Here is a 17,603-nt window from a genome sequence, read left to right on the forward strand (position 1 = left end):
CGCCCATTTGTCTGACTCAACATTGAATCTTACCGTCCAATGGCAAGTAGGCACCGAAGGCAAGTCAACCAATCAGAAGTGGGAATGTGACTTTTAACACGTCTCCCATGATGGGAGGACACTGGGTAGATTTGCTATAACTGTTACAAGCGATTAATCTTGACCGTAAGAGCGTCCACATGGCTGAGGCTCAGGAAATGCCGAGATGGGAGCGCAAAGTGCGCATAATTTTGGCTCTTCTGGGTTTGGTGCTGTCTGCCTATGCTCTCCATGTGGAGCTCTCCCGAGAGAGAGACCCAGATTACAGGGCAATGTGCGACCTGGGGGAGTCTGTGAGCTGCTCCAAGGTTTTTACCTCCAGGTAGGATTTTTATTCCTACTTATGTGAATCATACCTGCAGAATCCATGAACCTTAAGCAGGCTAAGCCATGTTGCTGTGCACAGCTGTGTGGGTCAGTGTTTTTAATGCCTGTCTCGGCATATTTAAACCAGTCAACCCCCCTTCATTGCCACGTGTTGAAGTTTTGAAATCCCTTCGGGAATCCCTTCATTAGTTGCTGTTTAACACTGCCTGAATACATCAGTACATGTTTGTCTGATACTGTTTTAAAAGTTCATATCAGCTGCATTACAGTTTTTTATTATTATTATTTTAGATCTCTCTTGAAAATGAGAATTTATTTCTCAATATTTATCCTGTATAATTAAAGGTCAAAAAAGCTGTAGGGAGCATTGTAAAAGTATTACAACCAAAAAAGTGGAAGGACAATGATACATAGTTTCCACATTTTTTAAATATAAAGCAAATCTGAAAAGTGTGGTGTGCATTTGTATTCAGCCCCCTTGACTGAAAACTTTATACAACCACCTTTTGCTGCCATTACAGTTGGGAGTCTATTGAGGTATGTCTCTACCAGCTTTGTACATGTAGAGATAGGATTTTTTTGGCAAAATTGCTAATCTTTTTCAGATTGGAGGGAGAGCGTCTGGACTTTGACTGGGCCATTTAAACACAATAATAATATAACATTCCCTGCAGCTCTGGCTGTGTGTTTAGGCCCTGTTGTCTTGGGGGAAACTGCACTAGGATTCTAATGTCATTCTTTATTTCAAGCCCCTTTTCCATTAATTCCAGATTTGTTGTCAGTTAAAAGTTGTCATATCATCAAATTCTTCCACCTGATCTGTGAACCTCTGCAGATCCTTCAGAATTACCCGTGGCTGGATTTATGACTCATGCTCTCCTTAAAAGCTTGTCAGTTTAGGTTTAGACCAATCATGTCTTTGTAGGTTTGCAGTTATCCCATACTGTCTGTATTCATGAGCTGTTTGGACCTTTTTGGATATTGTTCTAAAGCCTAAACCTTTAAGCATCTCCGCAGCTTTCTCCCAGCTCTGTCTGCTGCACTACTTGGTCTTCATGATGCTGTTTGTTTACTGATGTTTTCTAACAAACTTACTCACGGATCAGCTCTATTTACTTTTTAAGTAAAGGCAAACAGTTGCACAGGGTTTTATTTCGAGGTATCAGAGTCAATCGGGGCTGAATACACAAGCACATCAGATTTAAGATTTGTATTTCTTTCCACTCAACAATTGTCCCAGAAAAATACATTAAAATTTGGGATTGTACAAAAAGAGAAAAAGGAACATCCGTACTTCTGCAAGACAAGGTTTGTTATATTTTTAAGAATGCATTGCCTTGTTGATGTTACTGCTTTCTTTTTTTGGCAGATGGGGACGTGGTTTTGGTTTGGTCCAGCTCGTTGTGGCCAAGGACAGCCTTCTGAACCAGCCCAACAGTGTGCTCGGCATCGCATTTTACACTCTGCAGATGGGCCTTGGTTAGTCTGCCATTGTCCTTTGCAAATTATAGAGCAGGGATTTTAGAACGAGAGTCTTAGTCAGCATGTGAGGTTATAGGGGTTGATATATATATATATCAACCCCTATAACCTCACGTATAATATATAAACTGAAACAGTAAAATTAATTTATCTGCATTGCAGGATTGTCTCTGTCTAAAAAGGCAGCCCTGGCCTTGGTCCTCTCCTCCTGGGTGTCCGTGGCTGGCTCAATTTATCTTGCATCTATTCTCGCCTTTGTTCTGGGAGATTTCTGCATGGTGTGCGTCTCAACGTATATTGTCAATTTTGCACTGCTCTACACCAACCTGAAGAGAAGGAAAGCAATTGAAGGACTGAAGGAAAAGACTGGATAGGAAATGCAACATTTGTTAAAGGCTAACCTGGGCCAAAATGATTCGCTGTTTTTATACCATTCATAAAGAAATAATTGCAGATTCTTCTTAGAAAATCTGATCATTTTAGTGATGAACTGAAAAAAATACATATTTTTGTATACCATTTCGCATTTGTGACAGGCTTTAAATATTTGTCAAATATCTTATGGTCTGATATGATTTTACTTTATGCAATAAAAGCACATTTTTACCATCACTCCGGTAATTACTTAGTAATACCAACAGAGGGAGCCAAATACCAATTGTTGGTTCGGTTTGATTAAACAGGCTTTGTGTACCACGTTTAATTTGTGTTATCAATGTTAAATTATATAAATACAGGCAAAAGAAACCGTTTTTCTAAATGGACACATCTATATTTAAAGAGGTAAATACAAAACACATTAAATATACAAATAACTGAATTACAATTTGAAAAAAAGCGGAAAAGTGTAGTCTTTCTCCCCTTTACATATATGATTAATGTGATTTTTCTTTATTTTTGTTAATAAGTCTAAGACCCTTTTTAATTTTTGAAACAGTAGTGATACAGATCAACCTTCTCTAACAAACAGACTACTTTGGTTGTTTAATTAAAATATTGAATGTTTAGTTTATTGTTGAGCAGGTAAAAAAAACTACAACAAAATTATTTTGGCACATTTATCTTTTTATTTTATTTTTTTATAAAATTGAATGCTTGGCCTCCATACATCATACAGATATTGGATATATATGGTTAATTTTCTGTTTTATTATTATGTAGAAACAAAACACATATATGACTGACTTAATATAACAGCAAAAACAAAATTCTAATCATGCATTAGGAGATATTTAGGTCCGTTCCATATTTGATTGCAATATGCCTCTCCCCTGAAAATCACAAACCTGCTGTTTCATGTTACTTTAGTTATGACTGTATCAGATTTTTGATCTGTGGAACAAAGATACAATATTTCAGACGTTGGTGGTATAGAGAAATGTCTCACAGCGGGGGATTTTCTGTTAAAGTGATTTGCAGTCATAACAAAGATTTCTTGCTGAAGACTTAGATCCAAATAGTTTATACAAAGTCAAAAGTGCACTGTGAAAACTAAGTGCACCCTTGTTTCTTTTATAGGATTTAAGAGTGACTGTAGCAATATGCTGCTGATCAAATCTACTGGAATAAGAGATCATCAGCAGGTGTCGCCACCTGTATAGAAGCAGTTTGGTCTGTGCACAATGTCAGGAAAAAGATACATCAGCAATGACTTTAGAGAAGCAAGTGTGTCTGCTTATAAATCCAGGAAGGGTTATAAGGCCGTTTCCAAGCAATTTAAAGTCTATCTTTCAATACTGAGAAAAATTATTCATTAACATAACCATTTTTTTTTTTTACCGTGACCTGTCTGGCAGAGTAGAAGAAGCCCAACAGATTTACTTTCACAAGTGGATCATTACAGCTAATGGTTTAAAGCGCTGCTTGATTTTTATAAAAGAAACTTTATTAGAAACTGCTTTAGGATTATTTCAATTGTTACGGACACGGAGACAGAAATGAAAAGGAAGAAAATAAGAAGCATGAAAGAGAGAGAGGTGGGGCAGGACAAAAGAATGGAGGAGAGAAAGAAGGATGAAGAGAATACAAGATAATACCCTGCTTGCTTCTACACCTGCAGAAACATTCACAATACATTTGTGTATTTGTTAACACCTAAATCTAAACACCTGTGGGTCTGAGTGTGGGTGTGCTTGTTAATACAAGGTTTCTCCATAAAAATATGCAATAGCGAGTGTGAGGAGCCACAGACCTGCCCTCCTGGACCCAGGACACATATGGGGAAGATCTGAGCCACAGACATCCAAAGGCCCCCTAGAGCACAGGAACCCCAGGCGAACCACCGCCAGGACTACCGCAACCCCCCAGAGAAGAGCAGGGGAAAATCCCAGGGGATCCACCCAGCAGCCACAGTGCAGAAGCCACAACAGGCAATTCAATCTGAAAAGACTCACAAAGAAAGGGATGGCAATTAGAAAAGTTTTAATGATGAGAAATTACATGGTTATTTCTTTGGCGCTCGGACCTGGGAGGAAGACATGAATGCTGTGAATGAAATGAGCTAAGATGATCATTTGTAAGGTTTAGATTTAAATATGTCTTCCCCCTGATCCGACACTGGTGGTGGATTGGTGGCCAGGGAGCGAGGAAGCCAGGAGTAGATGTGACGGAAGATGGTGGAGGTGGGGTGGAGGAGGGATGAGCTCAGCTGACAAGCGAAGATGAACACGATAGAAGCTCCTTTAAAAGCAAGGCGCCGGAAGGTGATTGGATGGAGAATCAGGCGGACAGGATGCTGATTGGAAGGCCGGGAGACGCTCAGAAGAGTCATTGGAAGGTGGAGACGGTGAAGGTGAGTCTTTCATTCTGAATTTTTGTCAAAACTCCATTACACCTGCAACAGTGCTAACAACTGGAACACCATCGGACAGTACAATCCCAAAAAGGCTGAACAGGAATGACTTGTTTGGGAGGGTTGCCAGGAGAAAACCTCTTCTCTCAGGTAGACTTAGGTTTGTATTAAATGAACCACAAAACCTTTGGAACAATTTCCTGCGGACAGATAAGACCAGAGTGGAGATGTTTTGGCCATAACACTCGGCGTCATGCACAGTAACAACCAAATACTGGATATAAGCACAAACACCTCACACCAACTGTCAAGCACAATGTGGGAGGAAAACCTGGAAACCTCAAACTCATCTATACCACAGTATTCTGGAGTTACATGAGTCCGTGTTTGTCATCTGAAGCTTGGTTCAAATTACATCATGGAAAATCACAATGATGCCAAACACAGCAGAAAACCTATAACATCTATTTTAGAATCACAGTGGGGGTGCTGCCTGTCTCAGTGCAACCTGGACATGTCCCCCAGTCAATCGCAGGGCAACACAGAAACAAACAGCAATGTCTGGAAAATATTTGGTGCACTTTCCAGGGACTCTGTTTCTCATCTATTCTTGAATTTATTTTGATAGAAGCATGATGTGTTGCTTTTTGAAATCTTTTAGCTGACTTTGTGTTGTCAGTCAGGCAGGTTCTATATGAGCGAATTACGGATTCTAATCAGGCCTGGATGTGGCTGGATAAATTGAATCAAAAACGTGGTACATCACAGCTAATATATAATTTAACAAGGAGTTAATTATATTTTCACACATTTTTACTCTTCGTAAATTAAATCATTTAAAAATCACATTTTGTATTTACTCAGGTTATCTTGGTCTGATATTAAACTTGGTTGATGATCTAAAGTATGTGAATGTGACAAAAAGCAAAAAAAGAAACTCACTATAAGCATTCATGAGGAGCACTATGTAGTGTTATTATGGACGATCAAACTCCATAAGTATTTGGACCAAATATGACAGAATAAACTATGTCACAGCAAAAGGTGCATTGTGTATAAACATCTAAATTATCAGAAAAATCAAATCAAAAATGTAGAATCTAAAATCATGTGGCCAGAAATCATGGATAATATTCAGCTTTGTCCAACATATGGTAAGTCTAAGATATGTTCATTCATTAAAGATGAATAATTCGCTCATAATTCATGATTTAATTGGATGTTTAGTCATCGGTACTTCCCTGTTCCAGTTTGTTTCCACCATGAAGTCATGAAGTTGTAGGTTTCCATTTGATGCTGTGGCGTCCTGAAAAACAGACCTATTCTGATAACATGTTTAAACTATAAAGTCACCATGATGAAGACTGATAAGGTTAACATCAGCATCATCTGCTTCTTCTGTAAAGATAAAGGTCATGCCCTTTTTTAGGACTGGAACCACTCAGGTCTCAATAAAACCAGAATCAAGGACGCAGAGCTGGTCCAGTTTTGCTAAGATGACATGCAGTGACTCATTCAGATGGGAGTTTTGGAAGATCTTGTTAAAATAATCAAGGCCTTTTTATGGTATTATTGACAGTTTTTCCAACACCTTTGCTTTGTTCAGCCTTATTTGCATTTTTTTACACATGTAAGTTTTATAATGCATGTAATAAAAAAATAAATCAGAAATTTGATACTATACTTTACACTCTGGAAATCATTGTGGTTTTTTTCTAGTTAGCTACTATTCATTTTGTACATTTCCCATTTTGTGCTTTAGCAGCTTTTCTCTGCAAAACAACACGGCTCCTAACCAACTTTTTCAGGTACAAGAACGAGCCTTGAGATGTTTTTGCTGCAACAATGCCTTTCTTGGAAATGTTGCATTCCCACTTTGACAACCAATAGTTTATAGTAATTTTCACTAATCTACACAGAGTCCACCTTTAGACATGTGGTCTTTATGTTTCCAGTCAACAATATTTACAGACAACATGTTGCTTAGAGTCAATTTGGTGTGATCATATTCTGTGTCATAGATGTCTACTGGCCCAAACAGCATTACAGCCACAACCAATGAAAATATGTAGGAAATAATACACAAAAATATTCTTGAGATCTGAGTTTTTTATTATTACAGTTGCAATCATAAATATGCAACCCAATATTTGAAGGATTTATCTTTTTTTTAACCACAAAGGAACTTTCTGCTTTGATTGACAGTTTATTAGAGACCAAGGCAACATGAAATTAACACAGAAAGTGCATAATGTATAATTTGTGTGAAACAGTATATTTAGTCTCTACATAATATTGTTTTTTTGAGCAGTCTGACAGTTGGCATGGCATAAAGTGGAAACAAGGTGAAATGTAATCAGAAGCTAAGATTAACTACAGCTAATTTAATATAATCCACAATCAATTCAAACAACAGAAATGACTCTATTATTTAGAACAAAATGAATTAGTGATGTCATTTCCTCCAGCACTGACTAATGTTCATGACAATCAATCATGTGTTCGACCACGGAGTCACTCCACGAAGTCAGAGGTAGGAATACTCTGTCACTCAACGTAGGTGCATGGTGTCATCTTGGTTTTAGGTAAGATTTGTGATCTCTGATTCAGAAGTTGGACTCTTCTCAAAACATTCCCAAAACCTGTGATAGGAAGAGGAAATGCAGTTAAGATGGTTTGTCTCCCCCTCTTTCAGAATTGACCCATATACCTCATCATAGGTTTCTTTAAAAAAGTAGAGGCCATAATTCTTCCATTTATCTGGAATTATAAATCCCAAAGGATCAGAAGGGGACATTTGTGCACACCTAAGACAAGTGGAGGCGTGGCTGTCCCAGACTTTATGCATTATTACTGGGTGGCTAAGATATGCTGTTTTTCCTATAGTCAGATGAGACAACTCTGCAGGTGGCTGGACATGGAGCAGGAAGACTGTCTCCCTCACTCAGTCAGGACTATTAAAATGTCTCCTATTCGTCTTGGAAAACCAAATTACAGTTACAATCTCAGGGCTCTATCCCTCACATTGGCACTCTATGCAAATCCATCATTTATTCCTTTTACTCTGGATCGGGCCTTTGATGGAGTTGGGATTGTGCTGCGTGGAGGATTTATACATGCAGGGTGTGCTTGCGTCGTTCCTGCAGCTTCAGGAGAAATACGATCAATTAACACATACCTGCAGGTTATCAATGTGTAACTTGCAGGTATGTGTTAATGGATCCGTATTTCTCCTGCAGCTTCAGGAGAAATACGGATCAATTAACACATACCTGCAGGTTATCAATGTGTAACTTGCAGGTATGTGTTAATGGATCCGTATTTCTCCTGCAGCTTCAGGAGAAATACGGATCAATTAACACATACCTGCAGGTTATCAATGTGTAACCTGCAGGTATGTGTTAATTGATCCGTTATTTCTCCTGAAGCTGCAGGAGAAATAACGGATCCATTAACACATACCTGCAGGTTACACATTGATAACCAAAAAGCACGTTAGCTCATTCATCAATGATGTACAAGAACTTAGACAAGAGAGTATGTATGGATAGTGGAAAGACAGGCCGGAAAAAGGAAAGTTTTTATTTTGTCTTATGTATTTTTATGGAATTTAAAAGGCAGTAATTCCATGAGGATTTTTGTCTTGTTATAATTAAGCCTTACAATAAAAGTATTGGAAACACAATTGTCATCTCTTCTTCCATCAATCATTTTTCATTAGAAATAAGGAAGAAGATTCATTGACCTTTGACTCTATGGTTGGCAGAAAACGTTCTGTTCAACAGAGTCAGTCCAGCAAATACGTCTAGTTTTCTCCATCATCTTTACCTCACCGAAGGTCACTAATAAATACTATTATTGCTGATAATTAAACAGCAAATACTCGTACTCGTACTCGTCGTCTTCCGCATATCCGGGACCGGGACGCGGAGGCAGCAGACTCAGCAGAGACGCCCAGACGTCCCTCTCTCCAGACACCTCCTCCAGCTCCTCCAGGGGGAGCCCAAGGCGTTCCCAGGCCAGCCGAGAGACATAGTCCCTCCAGCGTGTCCTGGGCCGTCCCCTGGGCCTCCTCCCAGTGGGACGTGCCTGGAACACCTCCCGAGGAAGGCGTCGAGGAGGCATCCAGTATAGATGCCCGAGCCACCTCAACTGGCTACTCCGAGCTCCTCCCGGATGGCTGAGCTCCTCAGTCTATCTCTAAGGGAGTGCCCGGACACCCTACGGAGGAAGCTCATTTCAGCCGCTTGTATCCGGGATCTCGTTCTTTCGGTCATGACCCAAAGTTCATGGCCATAGGTGAGGGTTGGGACGTAGACCGACCGGTAAATTGAGAGCTTTGCTTTTCGGCTCAGCTCTCTCTTCACCACAACGGACGGCACAGTGCCCCCATTACTGTGGCAGCCGCACCGATCCGTCTGTCGATCTCCCGCTCCATTCTTCCCTCACTCGTGAATAAGACCCCGAGATACTTAAACTCCTCCACTTGAGGCAGGAACTCCCCTCCAACCTGAAGAGGACAAGCCACCCTTTTCCGGTCGAGAACCATGGCCTCGGACTTGATCTTCATCCCAGCCGCTTCACACTCGGCTGCGAACCGCCACAGCGCATGCTGTAGGTCTTGGCTAGAGGGGGCCAGCAGGACCACGTCATCTGCAAAAAGAAGAGACGAAATCCACTGGTCCCCAAACTAAACCCCCAACATGCACCGGGAACAGGTCCGACTTAGTGCCGGCAATGCGGACCAAACTCCTGCTCCGCTCGTACAGGGACCAGATGGCCCCTAATAAAGGGCCCCCGATTCCATACTCCTGGAGCACCCCCCACAGGGCATCATGAGGGACACAGTCGAATGCCTTCTCCAGGTCCACAAAACACATGTGAAGCGGTTGGGCAAACTCCCATGAACCCTCGAGTACCCTGTAGAGGGTGTAGAGCTGGTTCAGTGTTCCACGGCCAGGACGAAAACCACACTGTTCCTCCTGAAGCCGAGGTTCGACTATCGGCCGGACTCTCCTCTCCAATACCCTGGCGTAGGCCTTACCAGGGAGGCTGAGGAGTGTGATCCCCCTGTAGTTGGAACACACCCACCTTGAGGTACTCAGGGCGGATCTCATCCACCCCCGAAGCCTTGCCACCGCGGAGCTTTTTAACCACCTCGGTGACTTCAGCCTGGGTGATGAAAGAGTCCAACCTGGAGTCCCCAGCCTCTGTTTCCACCAGGGAATGCGTGATGGCAGGATTGAGGAGATCCTCGAAGTACTCCTTCCACCGCCCGATAATGTCCTCAGTCGAGGTCAGCAGTCTCCCACTCCCACTATAAACAGTGTTGGCGAAGCACTGCTTCCCTCTCCTGAGGCGCCGGACGGTTTGCCAGAATCACTTCGAGGCCAACTGGTAGTCCTTCTCCATGCCCTCACCGAACTCCTCCCAGGCCCGAGTGTTTGCCTCTGCCACAGCCCGGGCTGCAGCACGCTTGGCCTCACGGTACCCGTCAGCCGCCTCAGGAGTCCCACAAGCCAACCACAGCCGATAGGACTCCTTCTTCAGCTTGACAGCATCCCTTGCTGCTGGTGTCCAACACTGGGTTTTGGGATTGCCGCCGCGACAGGCACCGCAGACCGTACGACCGCAGCTACGGGCAGCAGCATCAACAATAGATGCGGAGAACATGGTCCACTCGGACTCTATGTCTCCAACATCCACCGGGATCTGGACGAAGCTCTCCCGGAGGTGGGAGTTGAATACATCCCTGGCCAAGGGCTCTGCCAGGCGTTCCCAGCAAACCCTCACTATGCGCTTGGGCCTGCCAAGTCTGTCCGGCTATCTCCTCCTCCAGCAGATCCAACTCACCACCAGGTGGTGATCAGTGGACAGCTCAGCCCCTCTCTTCACCCGAGTTTCCAAAACATGCGGCCGAAGGTCTGATGATACGACAACAAAGTCGATCATTGACCTCCTGCCTAGGGTGTCCTGGTACCAAGTGCACTGATGGACACCCTTATGTTTGAACATGGTGTTCGTTATGAACAATCCGTGACTAGCGCAGAAGTCCAATAACAAAACACCACTCGTATTCAGATCGGCGAGGCCATTCCTCCCGATCACGCCTCTCCAGGTGTCACTGTCGTTCCCCACGTGGGCGTTGAAGTCCCCCAGCAGAATAATGGAGTCCCCGGGAGGGGCACTATCCAGCACCCCCGACAGGGACGCCAAGAAGGCCGGGTACTCTGCACTACCACTCGGCCTGTACGCTGAAATGATAGTCAGAGACCTCTCCCCAACCAGAAGGCGCAGGGATACGAGCCTCTCATCCACTGGGGTAAACCCCAACACGAGACGGCTGAGCTGGGGGGCAACAAGCAAACCCAACCCAGCCCGCTGCCTCTCCCCATGGGCCACTCCAGAGTAGAAGAGAGTCCAACCCCTCTCAAGGAGATGGGTTCCAGAGCCCACGCTGTGCGTGGAGGCGAGCCCGACTATTTCTAGTCGATATCTCTCGACCTCCCGCACAAGCTCAGGCTCCTTCGCCCCCAGCGAGGTGACATTCCACGTCCCTAGAGCCAGCCTAAGCATCCGGGGATCGGGCCGCTGAGGTCTCCACCTTCGTCCGCCACCCAATCCTCTTTGCACCGGTCCCTCACGGTTCCCCCTGCAGGTGGTGGGCCCACTGGGGGATGGCCTCGCGTCTCTCGTTCGGGCTTGGCCCGGCCGGGTCCCGCGAGTAGCAACCCGGCCACCAGGCGCTCTCCGACGAGTCCCGACCCCAGGCCTGGCTCCAGGGTGGGACCCCGGCTCCGCCGTACCGGGCGACATCACGTGCCTCGATATTTTGGTCCTCATGAGGGATTCTTGAACCACTCTTTGTCTGACCCATCACCTAGAGCCTGTTTGCCATGGGAGACCCTACTAGGGGCATTTAGGCCCCAGACAACATAGCCTCTAGGATCATTTGAGCACTCAAACCCCTCCACCACGTTAAGGTGGCAGTTCAAACAGCAAATATATTAGTATTATCAGTTTAACCAGCTCTGCTGCTCTTATGTTCAAATGCACATAAAAAGGAGAGAGATATTTTCCTTAAGCCAATTTGTAACTAATTCCGAGTGTCATTGAGCTTTTGAAGACCAAGTTGTACCCAAGCTTTTACTTTTTGGCTGATGTCTTCAGTTGTTGCTTCAGTATTTCCACATAATGTTATTTCCTCATGATACCAATTGTGAAGCACATCAGTCTCCTCAGCTTTCCCCTTTTTTTCCTAATGGGAAGAAAAAGGGGAAAGCTGAGGAGCCAAGCACTTCAATGTTAGATTCATCAGACCACAGAGGATCGCTCCAAAAGTTGAGATTTGTTCCTTAGTACATTTATAAACAGTGATTCAGCTTTTTATGATGCTTTTGGAGTACTGGCTTCTTCCTCTCTGAATGGCCTTTCGGCCATGTTGGTACCAGACCCTTTAGGTTATGGATATGCATAATTTTGGTAATCCTAACTGACCTAAAACAGGAAATACTGAGTCTGATTTAAAGTCTGTGTCTTTTTATACAGCTGATGTAAATACAAAAATCAGATGTACTGACATAAATGTTTGAATATTTTCATCATACATTTATACAAACAGAAGGACAGTGCCTGTGTAAAGCTTTAGGAAGACTATAAAAGGTATGTAGCATTTATTTTTGAACTGTGAGTTTAACTTCCAGTCAAATCATGACAATTCTTTGAAAAAAGAGAACTAAAAACTAAAAAAAAACCTAAAAAAAATTATTTGAATTCTTGGAAAGAGGAAACAGCTGAGCAGCTGATCTGTGATGCGTTGTTTAGGTGAAGCACACAGGAAGAGGTGACTGATGGGAAGAAGTATTTAAAGAGCTTCACACAGAGGTTCTGGCCCCATGCACAATGGCTCTGAAGACACTGTTGCACATTTTGGCCCTTGGGAACCTTCTTTTTGCAGGTAAGTCACTGTTTATATGGTGGAAACATAAGGACTGTGTGCAATAAATAGAAAATGTAGCTTTCTGGTTTATCCATAATCTTTGTTTCATTATTTTGGTTAAGAAAATATACTGAAATTGATCTAAATAATCTGTTTTGTCTATTTCCCAGAATCTGGTGCGCAGCAAAATGGTTGGTAGAAATTTAACTATTTATGGAATTAAATTCATTGAACGTATTCATCCTAATATTGTCTCAACTGATTTTACTTTTCAGTTTGTGGCATCGCTCCTTATAACCCGAAAATAGTTGGAGGTGTAGATGCTTCACCCACAAGTTGGCCCTGGCAGGTCAGTCTGGAGCTTTCTGGTATGCACTGGTGTGGGGGCTCCCTAATCAACAAAAAGTGGGTGCTGTCTGCTGCTCACTGCGTCACTTGGTGAGTGCAAAACATAAATACAATTGTCTTTTGTAAAAAACTAGCAAATTTGTCTCAGAGCGAGTAAGATTATTGAAGTATTTCACATGCAAACTTGCATGGAGGTGTTTCATGCTAAATGTAATCTTAAGATGAATTTCAACGGAATCATTTGTAAAGAAAAATGTGATGTAAAAATATAACAGAAGTTAAAAAACAGCATCATAAAGTTCTGTAATGAAAAAAATCCCTAATGTCTTTTTCTTCAATAGGACAACACCATCCATGTGGGAGGTTTCTCTAGGGCGGCAGAAGCTGAAGTGCGGAAACACAAGAACCGAAGCCTCCAGAAAGATCATTAAAATCATTGTACACCCCAAGTTCAATAACAGTACCTTTGAAAATGACATTGCACTGTTCAGACTGTCTTCATCAGTAAAGTTCACAAACTACATCAGACCTGTGTGTCTGGCAGCGAGTGGCAGCGAGTTCAGTAACGGCACCGCTAGCTGGGTCACCGGCTGGGGAAATGTAGCAGAGGGAGGTGAGTTTCAGCTGAGTAGCTTCTTGTACTACTGCCTATCTTTATTGGCTCCCTTTAAAATAAATTCAGTTTTATTGCAGGACTACCTTTATATAGTGCTGAAATATTCCCATTGTTGTTTTCAATAACTCCCCAATAGTATTTACAAACCTCTTGTGCCTGTGGGACATGCTTTGAGTCAGACAGATAGAGGGGTCTTTGACCCTTCCTCTTTGCATCCTCGTTGGATCCAGATTCCTTGGTTCTCTCTTGTGTTCTCTTCTCTGCAGCTCAGTCTACATGTTTTCTACAGAATATGGGTCTGGGGACTTAGATGTCCATTGAAGAAGGTTGATTTTGTGTCTTCCTCACATGATCCGGGCTATTCTATGGTTTTCAACTAGCAAAACCATATAACAGTTACAATCCGGTTACATATGATTTTCTGGACCACTTCTGGATTGATTTAATCTTCGCCTTAAGCAACTGATAATACCTTTTGAAAATCCTGTAGATTTTATTAATATACACACATTTACGTTTGTGATGGCAAGACAGAGAGGACTTTTTCCAGGCGTGTTTTGCAAACAAGTGGTTGGCATGTAGACACCATCTAGTGGTTGGTATGGTTACTGGTTGACCCCGACATACAGTAAGAACCACTGCAGCTCCTGAACAGCTTCGGTTTACGTCCATCATCATCCTGCTCTCTGTGAGATAAACATGGCTCCTTGTCCAGCCTAGTTACCAATGGCCAGGAGAAATAGCCTTCTGTTTCATGATGTATTTTACTTTTTTATGTTATGTTTTATGTTTTTTTTAAGTGTCTTGTGATGACAGTTATGGATTTTAATAAAAAACATTATCTGCTCTGTTTTTCTTTTGCTTGTGTGATCAATCTCTAATCATTTCATCTTTCACAGTGCCTCTAGCCTCTCCGCAAACCCTTCAGGAAGTTAAGGTACCAGTTATAGGAAACAGACAGTGCAACTGTTTACTTTCAGCTCATAGCATCACGGACAACATGATCTGTGCTGGTGTTCTTCCAGGAGGCAAAGATTCTTGTCAGGTAAGCAGCTTCATTTCATTTAGATGAAACGCCGCCTGGATCAAAAACACGATAATAAGTTCCTACGTTTTCCTTCCTGTCATTTCAGGGAGACTCAGGAGGTCCGATGGTGAGTAAGCAAGGCTCACGCTGGATCCAGTCTGGAGTTGTTAGTTTTGGCGATGGCTGTGCTCGGCCCAGGCTGCCTGGAGTATATGCCAGAGTTTCTCGTTACCAGTCTTGGATAGACTCCCACATCAGATTTAATAAACCAGGCTTTGTCCAATTCATCTCCAGCGGAGTGGATCCTGACAGAACCTTCACCTGTCGAAGCCAGGAATCTTTTTCCAAATAACAAGAACCAAGGCCTTCAAGCTTCAGTTGCCGGAAATGTTTTTTCCACCCGAAGCCCTTTGAAAATTTCGCCAAGGCGATAAAATGTTTTTAACTTAATATTAAAGAAAATCTGTTTTTCAAATGTTGCTTTAATAAAAACTCCTAAAATGAGGAAAACTCTTTATTCATTTCATCTTTCATTCTGTCTGAAATATCTATATATCTATTATTTTTCCACAACAAATCAACTAATAAGGTTGTTATCCATTAACATGTCTTTTAGACATTATAATGCAATTTTTGCGGCCCTTCATTTCCTGACTAGTGTCTTTTTTCATCATTTTAGTCTTAAAAATAATATGCAATAGGTGCAGACGGGTGTGAGATTATAAACAATGTGGATAATAGTCCAATTCCTCTTATTATGAACAGAAAACCAACAGTCATTCACTGTAGCCAAAAATAATTTATTGGCAGTTACGGTTAAATAGTACCAGTAGTTCCCAGTCCTGGTCCTCATGCAGGACCCACTGTGCTGCATGTTTTAGGTGTTTTCCTGCTGCCACACATCTGACTTCAATGAATGGGTGATTAACATGCTGCTACATCACCTGATGGCATGCTGAGGAGGTGATGCAATCATTTGAATCAGGTGTGCTAATTTTGCAAGTATTTTTAGTCTGGCTGATCTGGTCAAAATTCCTTTAACCACTTTTTTTCTCCAGTGAAATCCTCGTGAAATTACTGTTCTGTGAATAAAGGTCCAAATTTTCTTGCTGGCCACCATTGTTTCCTGTCTTATTGTTGGCTGACTCTTTGTTTGCATCTGTATGTCTGTAGGCTGCAACATGCTGTAGGGATCAGGGGAACAGTACAGGTCTGGTTTAAATCTTATTTCTCTGACAGATTCCAGTTTGTTCATGTAATATATAAATCATCTTTAAACTCTAGGGTTAATTGTGGAGTACCACAGGGTTCAGTGCTTGGGCCAATTCTCTTGACTATATATATGCTTTCAGGCAGCATGGGATACATTTTCACTGTTACGCTGATGATACTCAGCTTTATTTATCCATAAATCCTGATGAACCCAACCGGTTAGATAGACTACAGGCATGTCTTGAAGACATAAAAACATGGATGACTTTAAATTTCTGCTTCTACATTCTGAAAAGAAAGAAGTTGTTGTCTTTGGACCAGAACTTTTGAAAAAGAAACTGCTTAATGAGTCAATTAATCTAGATGGCATTAAATTGACCTCTGGTAATAACGTAACATGTTATTTTTGACCAGGACATGTTATTTAAATCCCATATTAAACAGGTTTCTAGGATTTCCTTCTTTCACCTCCAGAACATTGCCAAAATTAAAAATATCCTATCCAGGAGTGACGCTGAAAAACTAGTCCATGCATTTGTTACTTCAAGGCTGGACTATTGTAATTCTTTACTATCAGGATGTCCACAAAATGCAGTTAAAAGCCTTCAGCTGATTCAAAATGCTGCAGCAAGAGTTCTGATGAAAATTAAAAAGAGAGATCATATTTCTCCTATTTTAGCTTCCCTTCATTGGCTCCCTGTTAAATCCAGAATATAATTTAAAATTCTCCTCCTCACATATAAAGGCCTTAATGATCTAGTTCCATCATATATCAGAGATCTGATTGGTCCATATGTTCCTAACAGAGCACTTTGTTCTCAGACTGCAGGTTTACTGGTGGTTCCTAGAGTCTCTAGAAGTAGAATGGGAGGCAGACCTTTCAGTTATCAGACTCCTCTCCTGTGGAACCAGCTCCCAGTTTTAGTCCGTGAGGCAGACACCCTGTCTACTTTTAAGGCTAGGCTTAAAACTTTCCTTTTTGATAAAGCTTATAGTTAAGAGTGGCTTAGGTTATCCTGAGTTATCTCTGTAGTTTTGCCGCTATAGACTTAGGCTGCTGGATGACACAATGGCCACTCTCACTCTCTCTGCTACATTCTCATACTACTGTCCAATTTTGTGTTATTTGCTGTTATTTCAACTTCTATTTCTATGTTCTCTCTCTGTTTTTTCTCTTTCTAGAAGCTACGTACATCTGACCTGGCTCTGTGTCTACCTGTGGCACCTTCCTGGAGGGGGCATCGGCTGAGCTGCTGCTGCCAAAAACCTAATGCTCACCTTCTACAGATGGTCCACTTGGCTGTGTCTTTCGGTGTTTAACCCTAGACATAGCTACTGACAGAGCTTTTACTGTGACTAACTCTATGTGCTTTCTTTAACACTCTAGACTTGAAAACTGGCTCAGAGTTCATCTGCTTAGCTGTCTTTCTATCCTATCCTGAATTTTCTCTTTCATTCTTTTACTATTTATAGCCCCAATTCCAATTAGGTTGGGATGTTGTGTAAAATTTAAATATAAACAAACTACAGTGATTTGAAAATCCTGTCCAACCAATCTACAATTGGATAAACACAAAGATATTTAATGTTTATATTTAATGACAAACTTCATTGGTTTTTTTTTTTTTTTGGAAATATTCATTTATTTTGAATTTTATCATACAAGGATCTGGATGTTGTTTAATTTCTTATTATTTACAGAACATTTTAGAAACCAGACTGCACTGTAAAAATTACACCACAGACGTGTTACATTTTGTCACTAACACATTTTTTGTGCGGCTAAAATTATCTGCAAACATGCATTGGAAAACGACTCCTG

General features: G+C 41.9%; 2 protein-coding genes across 2 annotated transcripts; both read left to right on the top strand.

The window, feature by feature from the left end:
• Nucleotides 1-99: 99 nt before the first annotated feature.
• vkorc1 (vitamin K epoxide reductase complex, subunit 1) lies at nucleotides 100-2,460 on the top strand. The gene is made up of 3 exons (XM_047376320.1): nucleotides 100-361; nucleotides 1,736-1,845; nucleotides 2,011-2,460. Exons 1-3 carry the CDS (start codon nucleotides 180-182, stop codon nucleotides 2,220-2,222), a joined length of 504 nt encoding a protein of 167 aa, XP_047232276.1. The 5' UTR covers nucleotides 100-179; the 3' UTR covers nucleotides 2,223-2,460.
• Nucleotides 2,461-12,497: 10,037 nt separating this feature from the next.
• LOC124874786 (prostasin-like) lies at nucleotides 12,498-15,064 on the top strand. The gene is made up of 6 exons (XM_047376319.1): nucleotides 12,498-12,596; nucleotides 12,749-12,769; nucleotides 12,854-13,016; nucleotides 13,268-13,539; nucleotides 14,442-14,587; nucleotides 14,676-15,064. Exons 1-6 carry the CDS (start codon nucleotides 12,542-12,544, stop codon nucleotides 14,919-14,921), a joined length of 903 nt encoding a protein of 300 aa, XP_047232275.1. The 5' UTR covers nucleotides 12,498-12,541; the 3' UTR covers nucleotides 14,922-15,064.
• Nucleotides 15,065-17,603: the final 2,539 nt, after the last annotated feature.

The sequence above is a fragment of the Girardinichthys multiradiatus genome, chromosome 10 (assembly GCF_021462225.1).
Source record: "Girardinichthys multiradiatus isolate DD_20200921_A chromosome 10, DD_fGirMul_XY1, whole genome shotgun sequence".
In the NCBI taxonomy this organism is placed as follows: Eukaryota; Metazoa; Chordata; class Actinopteri; order Cyprinodontiformes; family Goodeidae; genus Girardinichthys; species Girardinichthys multiradiatus.